The sequence below is a fragment of the Penicillium citrinum genome, assembly GCF_028827155.1.
Source record: "Penicillium citrinum strain IBT 23319 chromosome Unknown utg000001l:1.0-4955037.0:1.0-4956770.0, whole genome shotgun sequence".
NCBI classification, from domain to species: Eukaryota; Fungi; Ascomycota; class Eurotiomycetes; order Eurotiales; family Aspergillaceae; genus Penicillium; species Penicillium citrinum.
The window spans coordinates 3,266,782-3,281,748 of NW_026622686.1; the positions used below are offsets into that span (position 1 = coordinate 3,266,782).

The 14,967-nt window shown below is 47.0% G+C and overlaps 3 protein-coding genes across 3 annotated transcripts; 2 read left to right on the top strand and 1 right to left on the bottom strand.

Annotated features, from left to right (window-relative positions):
• Positions 1-1,102: 1,102 nt before the first annotated feature.
• Positions 1,103-4,793, bottom strand: N7469_001231 (uncharacterized protein; the record flags this gene model as incomplete). The annotated part of the gene is made up of 2 exons (XM_056640151.1): positions 1,103-1,160; positions 1,189-4,793. The coding sequence occupies 2 exons, from the start codon at positions 4,791-4,793 to the stop codon at positions 1,103-1,105; spliced, it is 3,663 nt and encodes a 1,220-aa protein (XP_056505908.1).
• A 5,873-nt stretch (positions 4,794-10,666) lies between these two features.
• On the top strand, positions 10,667-12,471 carry N7469_001232 (uncharacterized protein; the record flags this gene model as incomplete). Its single annotated transcript, XM_056640152.1, has 6 exons — positions 10,667-10,937; positions 11,004-11,079; positions 11,133-11,463; positions 11,519-12,017; positions 12,073-12,186; positions 12,230-12,471. 6 exons carry the CDS (start codon positions 10,667-10,669, stop codon positions 12,469-12,471), a joined length of 1,533 nt encoding a protein of 510 aa, XP_056505909.1.
• A 1,048-nt stretch (positions 12,472-13,519) lies between these two features.
• On the top strand, positions 13,520-14,687 carry N7469_001233 (glycoside hydrolase family 28 protein; the record flags this gene model as incomplete). The annotated part of the gene is made up of 2 exons (XM_056640153.1): positions 13,520-14,185; positions 14,241-14,687. The coding sequence occupies 2 exons, from the start codon at positions 13,520-13,522 to the stop codon at positions 14,685-14,687; spliced, it is 1,113 nt and encodes a 370-aa protein (XP_056505910.1).
• Positions 14,688-14,967: the final 280 nt, after the last annotated feature.

The following is a 14,967-nucleotide window of genomic DNA, read 5'->3' on the forward strand; positions in this document are numbered from 1 at the left end:
GAGGAAGGAAGGAAGTAAGTTTTAGCAGCCTCAATCTTGAAGCTCGGAAGATACTCATGAAAACAACAGAGCCGGGGTGTCTGATGAGAAACAGTTTCTGATTAATGAGATGCAACCACTGTCAAGTCATGAACTGCGGCAACAAAATTTATACAAACAGACCATACTAAATTGAGTCTAATATTTATAGTACTCTTCTAGGATTCCAATTTGAAGTTATTCAAGAAACTTGAGTTGCGAGGCGACGTGAAGGGAAAGAACATTCGACTCCCACAACTCCTCAGGCTTACATTCGTTTGGATGCACATTTAATTAACATTGTAAGATACCTTGTCGATTGATTTATTACCAAGGATAACATGAAGGTTTAATGAATACATTACCTCTTATTATCGTTGAAGAATCAATGTCCCATCCAATTAATGTTGATTGACTTTTCAGGGCTTGTTTCGTCACGTGTTGTGACTTGTCTTGGCAGCAAGAATACATACACCAAGAACCGCTTCCCTGGCTCCCTAGAAGAACACTACTGATGATGTTTGCATGTCGAGATACTTATTTTTTTCAATATCATATCTTCGAATGACCTATCAAAGCCGATGGCTAGTCCAGAAGCTCGTTCAGCGAGGTTACGATTTAAAGTTTAAATCGCAAGTATTTGGTGTACTGGATAGTGTACCAGACAGCCCTCCTCTGGTATGAAATTCACCGGTCTAGCGGTGGAAAAAAGCAGAAAAATTTTGAAGTGGTAGCGATATACATAAATGATAATACTAGAATAGTCCATTTCGTGGATCTAAGTACAAAGTACACCTGGCTACACCCTTGCTCGGAAATATTTGTCCAAAAAAGAGAAAGGAGATGAAAAGTGTGTGAGAGTCTGTGATGATGCTGGACATACCAGTCAATGAAACAAGGGTTATCAAAAACCAAAACAGGATGGAAAAAAAAGGGGAAATAGAGGTGTAGTAGTAGACAACAGACGCTCAAAAATGCACCAGGTGGTATATGGTCGTGAAAAGTGGGAAGATAACAAAAAGACTGGAAATGGAGAAAGGAAATGTCTCAGGGAGAGGAAGGTCACAAGTCTGAATGGACCATATTATATGGCAGAACAACGCAAAGAAACGGCGAAAAAAGGACAAGGTAGAAAGTTTGACCTGGAGGGTTATCGTAGTTAGAACATACCGCCATCCACAGGAACTGCGGGAGGGGGGGTATTGAGGGACTGCAGGAGCAGGACTGCCCATTGCCTCCTGACGAGCCCGTGCGCTTAAGCTGCCACCCGCGCTGGAAGTTTTGCGAAGGCGGTTCCGAGAAGGCGGGCGCCTCTCATCGTCCACGAAAGAACTGCGCTCTTCGGTGAAACTGGGAGCGGGCGAGGCAGCCCGAGACGAATCGTGCTTGTCGGACCGGAATGCACCAAGGATAGTCTGGGTTCCGCGGCGACGGCGTGGGTTCATTGGGGGAAGAGGAGGCGCCGCATTGGGTTGAGGGAGACCACCTGGAGGAAGACCAACGGTTGGGACGTTGGAGGTTGATGAAACGAAGGTCGGCTCCGAAATTAACTTCTTGTTCACTGTGCGCTTCTGGAGTATAGCATGACCGGGAGCACGCTGCGGCATGGCATGACTATTGCTGGCGCTGGCGGATGCAGCAGCAGCTATGTTTGTCGAAGACTGCTCAGCAGAAGCATCATTCAGTGGCGGGGTGGCATTGGCTGAATAGGCGGGTGTAGCAGGAGATGGACGAGGAGTAGCGCCAATGAGTGAAGGTGGGTGAGATGCCTGCGAGAATTGGAAAGGCCGCTCATAGTGGAAGCTGGGAGTGCCAGAGCGGCTTGTACTGCGGTATCTTCCCGAGGCGGCAGAAGCTGAGCGGTCATACATCACAGGCTCGTTGAACTCCGACGAAGGACGTCTTGAGCCGGGGGTTGAGGCAGGGATCACGGGAGGCTCAAAGTTGTCGGGTATTACAAAGTTCTCGTGGGCAATGACCGATCCTTCCTCTACAGTCTGCAGATCATCGCGGTCACGGTATCGGGTGCGGCTTTTGGAGCGACCTGAGCCCTCGGAGCCCGAGCGGTCTCGCTGAGATCGGAAACCAGGCTGTGGGGATGGACCACGGCTACGGCTAGATTCGCGGGAATCCTCATGACTGTTGCGGCTAATTGTTGGCATGCGAGATCGGAAAGACCTTTCGGTAGGCACGTGAGGGGAGCTGGCGTTGCGATTATTAAAGTGAATTGGTCGCTCTTCGTGGCGCCAAGATTCTTCGACCAGCGCAGGAGTGGAGGAGCTGTTGTAACCGTAAAGACTCTTCTGGTCAGGTCTGGAAATTCCTTGCTTAGTTGATTTGTGTTTGAGAATGGCAAAGGCATTGCCAGCCTTAGGCTGGGTCAAGTCCGGAGTTGAACGGCCGGTGGTAGTCGGGCTACTAGGCCGGCTTTCGCCCTCAACCACGCTACGTAACTTTTCTTGAACCTTCTTGCGCCGCTCAGCAAGCTCAATTGCAAATTCCTCCCGCTCCTTCTGGGTTTCGGTGCTGCCATCCCTTCGGTGGTGGTAAGCAAGCTCCTCCCTCCATGATGGATTGTTCTCATAGCTCTCGTTGTTGCATGAGTCCTCGCTTGAGCGGTTGACAGTCGCATCAGAGGAGTTCCGAGAAGATGTCTGAGGACTGGATGGTTCCGGCTGCTCTTTAGATAACGGAATGGCCTCTTCCTCGATGTTATTGTCGACCAAGGGAGGAGTGGCCTTGGGGATGGGGTCTTGCTGAATGTTCTCTTCGTGCTGCGGTAGACCTGGAGAAGGTGGAGGGAAAATAGAAGACTTGTCACTCTCCTGGCGGAGGTGAGAGCTTATTCCTTTTAGACCAAAGTCGGCTTGAAGTACTGGCGAGTCGGGTCTTGGAGGCACATCATCTTTTTCCACGTTGGGGGTAATGGCTTCTGGGATTTCGTTTTCCTCGATCGGTTTCAGGTCTCCGAGATCTGAGTATCGTACCTCAGGAAGAGTTTCAAGATGTTCACCATTTGGTGTGGGTGGCTTAGATGCGCTGTTAGAGTTGTACAGTGATTGCCCGTATTCCGTAGCCAGGGAAGTGGCAGATGAGACTTCATGTGAACGACGATCGTCAACATCCTCTAGAGACTCGCTTGCAGTTGAATTGGCATAGAAGGTTCTGACTCCAGGTCGGGAAGGCGAGGCATCCCGAGACTGGTCCATACCGTTGTGAACATCACTGCTATAGTGGGAGGAAGCTGACTCGGCTCTGGATCTATAGCTCGACTTGGACATTCCTCGGGATCGGCCCGCAGGCTCATGCTGAGCCCGACGAGGGGACGAAGATCGTTGCGGTGGAGGGGTAGCCCGACCTTGATGCATCTGCATTTGCCGGCGGGAGAAAGCCTGTTCATCAAACCCTGTTGCAGGTCTGTTGAAGAGACCCATGGCAGTAGCTTTACCATGGTCCTCTGGATTCAATGCCGCAGCCAATAACAAAGCCCCGTCATCAGTTTCGCTGGACGGAGGGCTTAATGGAGGCGCGTTGCCAAAGCTAGCAGTTGTAGGAGAAATTCGTTCCTTTGTTTGTGAGTCGGGAATCGTGGCTTGCTTTGGCGAAGTGGCGGATGAAGGAGGACTAGTAGGTTGAGGCGCGACTGTCGGCTCCGCGATAGCAAGCTTCTGCAGCCTATCACGTAGGTTGGTGGCACTGCGGGAGTAATTACGATTCAAAGAAAGAGAATCTGGAGTTCCAGCGCGCTGACGACTCAAGCTTTCGAGACGATGCAAGGTTGAGTTCTGCTGGTTCTGTGCAGCTTGTGTTAAGCCTTGGCCGTAAAGACGACGAGTTCGAACAGAGCCATTCCGCGGGGTAGACATGGCGGATGGTGGGCGAGCCTCCTGGGATCCTTCAGACACTCCGCCATAGGGCTGCGGTTGGGATGCACCAATTTGGCCCTCGTCGATTGAGGTCGCTGCGGTGGATGAACGAGCGTTGGCGATGGGGCCAGACGTCGTGGAGGAGTACGTCGTGCGGTTAGCCGAGGAATTAGTCGAATTGGCATCTTCAAATTCGTGAGAAATCGAGTCGCGTGCTGTTTCCTCCGAAGCCATCTTATCTTCCTTTTCTTTGCGTCTTAATTTTTGAAAGGCAGATAGATTCAGATCATGGTCGTACACGGCCTTTCCCATCCCACCTGTTGAGCTAGCTGCACTGGGAGAGGTCGGCGATGGTGCTCCTCCAGGGCGAATGGGAATACGGTACACCTTCTGGCGGCCGCCAAACAGATTGTTTCCATCTGCTCGTCGAGCTCTGCTCATTATGCTACCGCTCTGAGAACGATCATCATCTGTACCATAACCTAGGTCACCGGAGGCATAAGAGTCGGTTCGTCCCAGGGCAATTGAAGGTCGGCAACTCCCATCATTGGAGGAAACTTCGTCAATATCTGTGAGCATGTTGGGGTTATGGCCGAAGAGGTTCAGTCGAGAAGCACGCTTGGGAAAGAGCACACTGTCGTCGCTAGCTTTTCCCATTTTGGATTCTGGATCATCTTGTTCTCGCAGCATACTAAACCGAGCCGAAAGCTTCGGCATCAACAAACTAGTCCGGAAATCATCTGTCGGCGGAAGGACTGCGGTGAAATCTAGTTGAGGAGTCGGTTCCGGGGATTCCTTCTTCTTGGAGGGCTTCAAGCTAAACGGGGAGGAGTTTGGTGAATTCCCTTCCAAATCCCCCAAAGCATCCTTCACCTCCTTCGCCTTCTTGTGCTTGCGGAATCGATTCATTCTGTATCCAATACTTTTCCGTGTGTTTAATGAGGAAGAAGAGAACGTGGTTGCTGGCGAGGCGAGCCTCGAGTGCGATTGGGGTAAAGAAACTTGGAAGAAACCGAGTGACTAGAGCTTTATAGTAAATCCGAGTCAGTTTACTAATGTTTGGAATAGATCCCTGGCTGTAAAACAGGTATTCCTTCCTACTTACTGGGTAAATTCTTATCTCGAGTACGAAGAGAGCGGCATGACCGTCAAACACAAGACGATGCAAATGATCTAAGAGAGAACTCTCCTGGAACAGTTGGGAAGGCAAAGTGCGCGTAATGAATAACCCCCCGCGATTTGATCTATTCGCGTACCGTGTGTCGCTGGAATGTCCAGGGGTCGAGCGCCAATCAAAGACAATAGCGGGTGGTGGGCGAAGTTGGTCGATAGATCAACTTGGGGGCAAAGTGCAATGACGCGCAATCAATTGGAAAGGGACTGGTGCGACAAGTCTCGGAACATATGATGGTTTTAGTCAAGAAAAGAGCGAAGAAGAGCGCAAGGGAAGACAAATTCAATGAGTGACGGGTCGAGATACTGTAAAAAAGAGAGAAAGGCAAGAATGCGCTGCGGGTACGAAGTTGCGGGAATGGAGAATTGGGGAATGGAAGAGGAGGAGTAAAAGGCAATTGGATTCCCGGGCTCGGCAGTAAAATGAGTAACAACAAGAGGTATGGAATATTGGACTAGAATCACCGAAAAAAAAAAAATAGTGCAGAAAAATGATTAATAAAAAAAAAAAAGAAAGAAAAGGAAAGAAAAGAAAAAAGGGATCTGGATCCGGATCGTCCTCGTTGAGCCCACCGTTCAGGCGATCATAACGTGAGATTAAATTATGGTGTATTTTTGCCTCCTTTCATTTTAATCATCAGTGCATGTGCACAGACTTACTGTATTCTATTATATATTTACTGTTTACTGTTTACTATTTACTGCTGAGTATACTCCAGATTCAGAAAATGTCTCTCTCCATAGTCCACCTCCCGAGAATCTTTCCATGGTGCCGTCTGGGGATTTTTCTCTGGTTGAGCATTTCAGGTACCTTCTGGAGAACGTACTTTGTGGCTCATAAAATACGGTATTGTGATGTATTGGGGCCGTATTCATCAATCCCGGCAGAAGGGTCCCTTGCAGATAAATTACCGTATGGAGAATCCATCACATCCTATAATTTCCTACGTGGGACCCGGGGCTGAGCGCCACCTCGACAACAACTGCGGAGAGGCTTTGCATTTGTGGACGGCTCAATTTGATGCACCAAGTCCGGAGTACATACATAGAACAGTACTATGTACTGTATACTCTACATGGTTCAACTGACCTAATTGACCTCTACTGTAGTATCATCAGGCAGAGTAGTACCTTCGCGCTTGACGCGTCCCAGATAACGAATCATGAGAGTATCAAGGATTCAACACCAACAACCTTCCTGATTCAACCTTCATGAACTAACTCTACAAAGAAAGAAACGCTAGTCGTTCCGAGGTCCTGGACGCGGGAGACCCCTGTCGTGCGAACACTTCGATTTGTCCCGAACTATCCAGGCGAGCTTGAACAGGAAAATTGTGGTCGATCCCTACTTCAATCACGGAGTGATTCCTGGCTTTTCTGGCCAGTGCTGAAACTGCCACTGCCACCATCACTGCCACTGAGGCACATGTACTCACATATAAATCATGCTGCTAGATACAGCATTTGGTACTAACTAGTCACAAATGTATGCAACTATTAGAAATCAACAAAGTCACCTACTAGTAGAACTACTCCCTTGCGTACGAAAAAGCCGCTGCTGCATGGGCTCTATCCCTCCTGCGTCGTGCAGACGATATGTATTGGTAGCCTAAGGGTACTGCAGCTCGCGACCCCCGAAAACAATGCAATCTATCTTTTAAATTCGCCGAATTGTCAATAGCCGCGCTCGTGTGCGCGATGGTCTGCAGCCCAATCCACAGCCACGCCGCCGGTTGGATATTCAATTATTCTATCTTCCATACATATGTATTTCTCCGCGACCTCCTGCGTCGTGCAGGACAATCTACGTGTGGGACGTGGGACGTGGGCCGTGGAACACAGGTCGCCTGAATATCGATCGGATCTCATATGTATCGGTGTACGAGATACGTAGGTGTATACTACATAAAATACTAACTGAGCTATGGTTGAGGCTATTCTACGACACATGCCGTGCCACCCTTCCACCTTCTCTCTTTAGAAGATTGCCCGGCCGTGTCATCATCTATTTGTTTTGTCTTCTTATTTTTCTTTTTCTGTTTTGATTTGTTTTGGATGCTTTCGGGTTGGATCTCAGTGGATCCATCGCGGAGAGAACCAAAAAATCATGAACGGAGCGCGCCCGTCTCAGAGTTCCCACCGAACATCGCAGTTCGCAGGTCAATTCAACAAAGAGAAACAGCACCGATTGTTGCATCATCGCTTACTGTAGAGATGGGAATCCGGATCCTCATCTTAAGCTGTGGGACCATGAGATCATACAAGCACAGACCTTTGAAAATTCATGTTCCAGGTATGAATCCTGGGCGTCAAGATGGAGGGCCCGACAAGGCGCGGACACGAAACCTGAAAAGGAACTAGGAAAAGCAAACATGGGCTAGCGCGCATTCTGGGTCGCGTTGTAGCCGGTGAGGCTTGACAGCCGTTGTTGGCGGACCCAGTGTGGGTAAAGCTTCCTTTTGAGCCCAGAACTTCTTAGCTCTTTGTGCGGATGGGCGGACGACTTGCTCCGTCGAGCAAAGATTGGATCTTAAAGAACCGAGGCCTCAAGCGAGTGTCCACCGCGGGTTGAATAATACTGTACGTGTAGAATTGGGGGGAAGTAAGAATTGAGGTTATCCCCACAGTGGGATATCTAACTGTAGTTAATTGGCTGACACGATCAGCCAGTGCCCCTGACTAGACCCAATTGGGTGCGCTAGTCTGGTTTGACCGTTGCCCAGCGGTAATGATGGTACATACAGTACTGTAATTGATAATGGTGTCTGTACGGATTACTTGTAAAGTACGCGATGGTGGCGATCATCTATGCATCTCTACAGGTTTATATTGATATCGATGCAATATGGCGTTGAGAATTGAGATGTATTCCTCTTGATAGAAGCATTCATCAGCTTGTAAACACAACCCACGAACGACCTGAGGTGGAGTATCCGGTATGTGGATGGGGGTCCACCAAGCCCCTCTGAACAGCTCATTCACAAAAAAGGAGCAATTTTGGTCTGCTGTTAATTACTCCCCATTTTTGTCATCGATCTATCCTCTCGGTGTCTAGATCACGATTGTACAGTTAATCTATCGGACTCAACAATCCGACAAGCCCTAAGACTATAGTAATTATATTACGCGACTTACAGATATGGAGTACACTTCATGTATCGAGCATTCATACAGTACAACTTTTTGCCCTAATCTGTTAGCATTTAGACTTAACCACGGTACGATGTACTGTAGTAAATCTCGAACTGACCCCAACAATCCGGCCACGCTTGCATAGAATTAACACGGATTCCTCGGGATCGATCGGGGAAAGAATGCATAGTGGTCAACATCGCGATCATCGGGGTTAACATGAGATCCTCCTGTTCATCTCTACATGGGATTTTCCCGGATCATCAATTTCAATGCCCAAGTCTCCGCACCATCGAACTCCGTCGTTTCAGCACTGCCCGAGAATTTGGCTAGGGCTGATCATTCGAGCATCCGGACCTTCCAAGCTGAGCCTGTCGCTATTAAGTTCTTCGGTGGATCTCGAATCGAAACTTTTCTAACTTTTCCATCGGTTACACTATTTTTTGACTTTCTACATACTTAGTACATGCACATACTGTAGTCTAGTATGTACTGTATGAAGTTGGAGGGGTCATTTCGCTTTGAGTAGCCACTAATAACTGTCTGGACTCGCAGCCCATTTCCACTATTTTTCCATCTCTTTTACCCACGGACCACCCCGCTACGAAAATTGGTGGACAGATTTCTGAAATTCCGCGTACTATGTACAACGGCCTCCGGGGCCGGTGGTGGGGATTCAACACTTGAATTTCACCTCGTATTCTCTTCCAATATTGGTAGACGAGGGGCGAGGGGTTGAGTCGGCTATGCCTTGCCTGCTGGCTGCGAGTCCCATGCCCGTAATTTATCTCACACACCTTATGAGTCTAGAACATGCCCACATTCAAAAATAGGCTACACTGGATGGAATGAATTGCTGAGACATCTGAGTCCTCCGGGAATTGTTAGTAAGTCTGTATGAATCGTGAGTTCATTGCCGACCTTCAGATCGCCCTAGTGCTAGCATAATGAGCAGCCGCCATAATTAATATACATTTAATATCCTCTGATTAAGGCCGGCTGAGACCACTGCGAACAATTTGATAGTTAAAGCTTCTTCTACGATTCACAAGAATAAGGCGAGATTGCGATCTTCATATTTTGCTCCATTACCGGCATTTCATATCCGGAAAATAATGAGCTTATTCTGGCGCAGATATCTAATTGAAACTTAATCTCATTTGGAAGTTCCTAGAGAATACTTCCGAGGGTTGAGCTCAAACAGTAACTTTATGCAGCACGCATGGGAAGTTTATGTAGTGTGTGCGGTGTAGGCATGCCGCACATGTAGGTACTCCATAAAAGTCATACACGTATGTATTGGTGTTTTGGTTCTGAATTGAGCAAGGAAAAAACTTCGAGTTCCTGCAATATCGGAATCCAGTATCTAAAATCCGTCGAGATTTTTCGATATATGCAGTATCCGCATTCTAAGATTATAGATCATTCCATAGAATGGGGGACTCGCTCAGAACTTTTGAATATATTGCTTATACTATAGTATAGTAACCATTTTATGCGAATTTAAATTCCACGCGAGCCAACCCACGAAAACAGCTAGACCCGTGGTGTTTCAGTAGAGTATTGGTCGTTCTATCGATCCCAATATGTTGTCACTACATACTATGTATAGTATATGGTAGCTAGTATTCAAATTGAATAAAGCAAGATATCCACGGTCATTCGTTGGGTGTCATCACCACTTACGGGTTACCTCTCACCTACCCTAATTTAGAAAGCGAATAATGCTGCTATAAAAATGCAGCTGACAGTCTCTATTCTGCAGTAGATTCCTGTTCAAGTGAAGTTTCATATTGCAATATCCAAGCTAAATCTTGGAATTGCTTCGTCATAGGCATTGATTGACTATCTATTTATTGAGTCCATTCCCAAAAGAACTTAAGTCAAGCGGATAACATTCATAAGTTGAACACTGGTCGTTCAAGCTCAAATATTGTGAATTTCTCAGATGGCTTGTATTATTTGTATGTAATTACCAGGTAGGACTTCTACCTTGGACTCTTCTATTAGAAGCGTCAAGTAGACAAGGGTCAAGTAGTAACTACATGGGTATTAGGTCTATACCAGTCCTGCTAGCGGATAGCAGCAAAGAAACGAAAAACAACCCTGGAAGAGCACGGAGGACTCCAGATACCTATTTAGTATATTCTGTGCTCATCAATAGGTTCGATCAACACTTCCCATTCATGCCCTGGCTTTATTTTGCACCTGAGAAGATACTATTAATCCATGTTTCAATAACAATAGGTCCAAGTCGACTACCGAGGTAGCAGAATGCAGTTTGCGGATATGTACGCGGAGAAGTAAAGCCCCGTCGGCGAACGGCCCCGATGGCCGTAGAATTGAAGCTCAAATCCAAGATTCTGTGCGGGGTATGCGAAGTAGATAGGACAATGATCGTCACGCTTTTTGCTCAAATACTTAAAGACAGGTCGTGTTTTCCGGGTGGATAAGGAGACGTTGCCAGTATGCTCACCATGAAATTCTCTCTATATGCTTTGATAGCTGCCTGCTGGGCCCATGATGCGCTGGCTAGTAGCTGCTCGGATCTTTTGAATTACAAGGCCCTTCCGGGAACAGATATCGAAAGTGCTTATACTGCACGTTATGTTTCCTCGGATGGTCATACTAGTATCCTATACTGTCAAGTGTCTGGGTCAGTGGCATATGGTGAACATGGCAACTCTGTGGGATTTGAACTTTGGTTACCTTCACCCGAATTTTATAATAACCGTTTTATGGTAGTTGGTAAGTCTTCGATTTTGAATGACACCTCGGATGTATTTTATAAGTAGATAGCTAATAAATCGTCAGGAAACGGGGGTTTTGCAGGAACTATTGATACGGACAGCATGGGAAAACAGTTAGAGCAAGGGTTTGCTGTTACAGGGTAAAATGATACAATATATGTGGTGTGTTTCAATTTGCTCACAGATTGGTCAGAGGCGATTCAGGTCATAAGGAAGCCAAGAACGGAAATGGGACTACAACATCTGGACAATATGTTCCCTTCTTGAATGATGTGGAGCAGACCAAGGCATGGATCCACGAGTCTATCGCTATCATGACAGACCCAACACGGGATATCATATCTTCATTCTACGGAAGCTCTCCAAAATACAGTTACTTTAGTGGATGTTCGACTGGCGGCGCACAGGGATTCGCACTTGCTCAATACCACGCTCAACTTTTCGATGGGATATACGCCGGTTCGCCAGGAAACTGGTACACTCATTTGATGCTATCATTCCTGTGGAACGGAATTCATACAATGGTTTGCTTACATGGCCCTGGCAGAAAGGATGACTGATTGGCTAACCTAAACATAGAAAGATGCATTTCTTGATCAAGCCACACTGAACGCCACAACTGACAAAGTTCTCGATGCTTGTGACGAGATAGATGGCGTCAAGGATGGCCTGATAGAGAACCCACTCAATTGCCATTTTGATATTGAAACTTTAGCATGTTCAGCTACGGCAAACTTAGATGGCAATAATCGAACATGCCTAAGTTCAAAACGGATGCAATCATTGAAGGCCATATATTATGGACCTCGAAACCCAAGAACAGGCACGCCAATATATCCAGGGTTCAAATTTGGCTCGGAGCGAGAGCTTATGTTGCAAGAGACTTCTCTCTATGTCCAATATGCTGCACCTCTTCTACAAAACCTGGTATTTAATAATCTTTCTTATGACATTGAATCGTTCGATTTCGACGGGGATGTTGCGAAAGTAAATAAAGCAGCAAGCCACCTTATAGATTCTGTTGGGTATGATCTTGGTGCTTTCCGGTCACATGGAGGAAAGATGATAGTATCTCAGGGTAAACAGCAATGCCTCTATTTGATGTCTTCATGGCCTAGGTTAACACTTTTCAGGTTGGGCTGACCCCTTTAACGCTCCAACTTGGCCCATTAAATATCTTCAACAGCTCGAGAAAGCAAGCAGTAATGGCTCTGTTGCAGACTTCTTTGGCCTATACATGATACCGGGTAAGTGCAATAAGTAGATTAAATGATTCCCGTTTTACTGAAGTTGGTCATCTAGGCGGTGGTCATTGTGGTGCAGCAGAGTCCTACCCATCAGTGCCAGCGACATATCACACAAACGAGGCGCTTTTGGCGTGGGTCGAGAACGGCACGTTCCCTTCATGGATTCAGTCATCGAATGCGCCAGATGGTTCATCGCGAACACGTAAGCTTTGTCCCTGGCCAAAGACAGCAAAATTGCAGGACCAGGAGAGAAGCGACATTTCCGAGAGTTATGAATGTGTCTAGGGGTAAAAATTTCAATGGTGTGGGAGTTTCTCAGCCCCGTGACAACATAATTAGCAAGAATATTCCGGCTTTGATCCCAAGGCCGTATCAAGCTAGTCAACTATTCTGGTTGTATTTCATGCCTTTGAAGCTCACTCAAGTAAATATCATATAGTCTTGATCCTTTGTGGCCTTGAATCAGCCTCGATACGTCTCACTGTGCCAGTGCTCAGTCACCAAGAAGGCATCACTGTATCCACATCCGTATTGATTGAAATTGCAGTTGAATGACCTCAACTCTTCTACTTTTCTGTTTATTGAGAGAAACAGACTAATTCAAGTCTTCATCATACCATTCTATCATCGACCAAGCGATTATCAAGCAAATCAATTGTACGACATACAAAATTAGACAAGGTGCATAGTCAGCCACAATATCCATACTAACTTACAAGCTAAAATCAATTTGAGACAAACAAGACCCACGAGGCACTGTCTTATTTACACCAAGCATTGAGTGGCCCCAGTTGCCAAGCGGAGTGTAGATCGTCGTTCTGCGGCCGAATCAAGTTTTCATAGAGAGCGTCTTAAGGAGATGTCAGAATAACTATTTCCGTACTCCGAGTTGATATCGAGACTTTGTAAGTATCATGCCGCCAAATTGCTTGTCTACAAAAGGTGGGTAAATCCGGGATAATCTCAAACAGGAGAGCGAATTGGTGAGCCATGATGAACAAAGTGGGTATCTCTAGATGCTTCTGTTGGCTTATCAGCGATAATCAGTGCCATTTTCATAGATTGTTTCTCCAAGGGCGGCGACAGGGGTCGAACATGAGGACCACCTATACTTGTGTTAATGTTTCAAGGTAGTTAGTTATATGCCGGTGAAAGGTGGACTTCTACATTTTGTACTTATAAGTGAGCTGCTCAAGAGGAGCTTTCAATCTTTTCTCAAAATTATTCCTCTCATTCTTTTCACTTTATTCATTCGTTTTGAAGAGCTAGCCTCTATATCTACCACATTTTATTCTTGTCTGTTGACCGGACATTTTCTTTCTTGTATACCAAAATGCGTACTTCAGTTATCTCCGTGCTCGCCCTCTGCGCCGCAGCATCCGCAGCGCCATCCTCCTTGGCCAAGCGAGCAAAGTGGACAATGGCAACTCGCTCATCCTCCTCTTCCACATCCTGCACTTTCAATTCGGCTGCTAAAGCTAGTGCTAGTGCCTCTTCGTGCTCGACTGTTGTTCTGGATAACATCGCAGTTCCTGCCGGAGAGACGCTGGACTTGGAGGACCTCCAGGATGGTACCAAGGTCATCTTCAGCGGCGAGACTACATTCGGCTATAAGGAGTGGGATGGTCCTCTGGTCAGGATTTCCGGCTCAAACATCGCCGTTTCTGGAACCTCCAACCACACCATCAACGGTGGTGGAGAGAGATGGTGGGACGGCCAGGGATCCAACGGTGGCAAGACCAAACCTAAGTTCTTCTACGCTCATGACTTAGACGATTCTACCATCACCGGCCTCAATGTCAAGAACACCCCAATTCAAGCCTTCAGCGTTGGATCCGACAACATCGTTCTCGACAGCATCAATATTGACAACTCCGATGGTGACGATAACGGCGGTCACAACACCGATGCTTTTGATGTTGGTGAGAGCAACGGCGTTACCATTCGCAACGCTGTCGTAAAGAACCAGGATGATTGCCTGGCTGTCAACTCCGGCTCGGTATGTATCCTACTCCAGCTCCATACCGAGACTACTTTGCTAAAACCCATCCTAGAACATCTTATTCACCGGTGGTCGCTGCTTTGGCGGTCACGGTCTCTCTATTGGATCCGTTGGTGGTCGTGATGACAACACCGTAAAGAACGTGACCATCACTCACTCTGTTGTTTCCAACTCGCAGAATGGCATCCGCATCAAGGCTAAGTCTGGCGAGACTGGCTCCGTCTCTGGCGTTACCTTCAGCAATATCCAGCTCTCCGGCGTTACCGATTACGGCGTCCACATCGAGCAGGACTACGACGATGAGGGTAACCCTACCACTGGTATTCCCATCACCGATCTGACTTTGAAGAGTGTGGCCGGTACTGTTGAGAGTGACGCGACTCCTTTCTACATCATGTGCGGTGATGGAAGCTGCTCGGATTGGACTTGGTCGGGCGTGAAGGTCACCGGTGGTAAGGACAGCACCTGCAGAAATGAGCCTTCTGGTATTTCCTGCTAGATTCTTTGGATAGAATCAACTGTGACGACCTCTCTTGGCCACCCCTTGTTACTACTACAGTGTAATAAGAGACAACACCAAACATCGAGGGAGATTCGTATATCACCTAGTATCATAATCAGGTCAATTCCTCCTAAAAGTATAGAAATATACCATTTGCCAGACTGGCATATCTCAAACTCAGCAGGTTACCTATAAAAAAAATCAAAACTACAGATATAGTTGTATATAGTTGTAGTTGTGTAGTTGTAGCACAAAAGAAGTGGATTTCTAAGCTGTG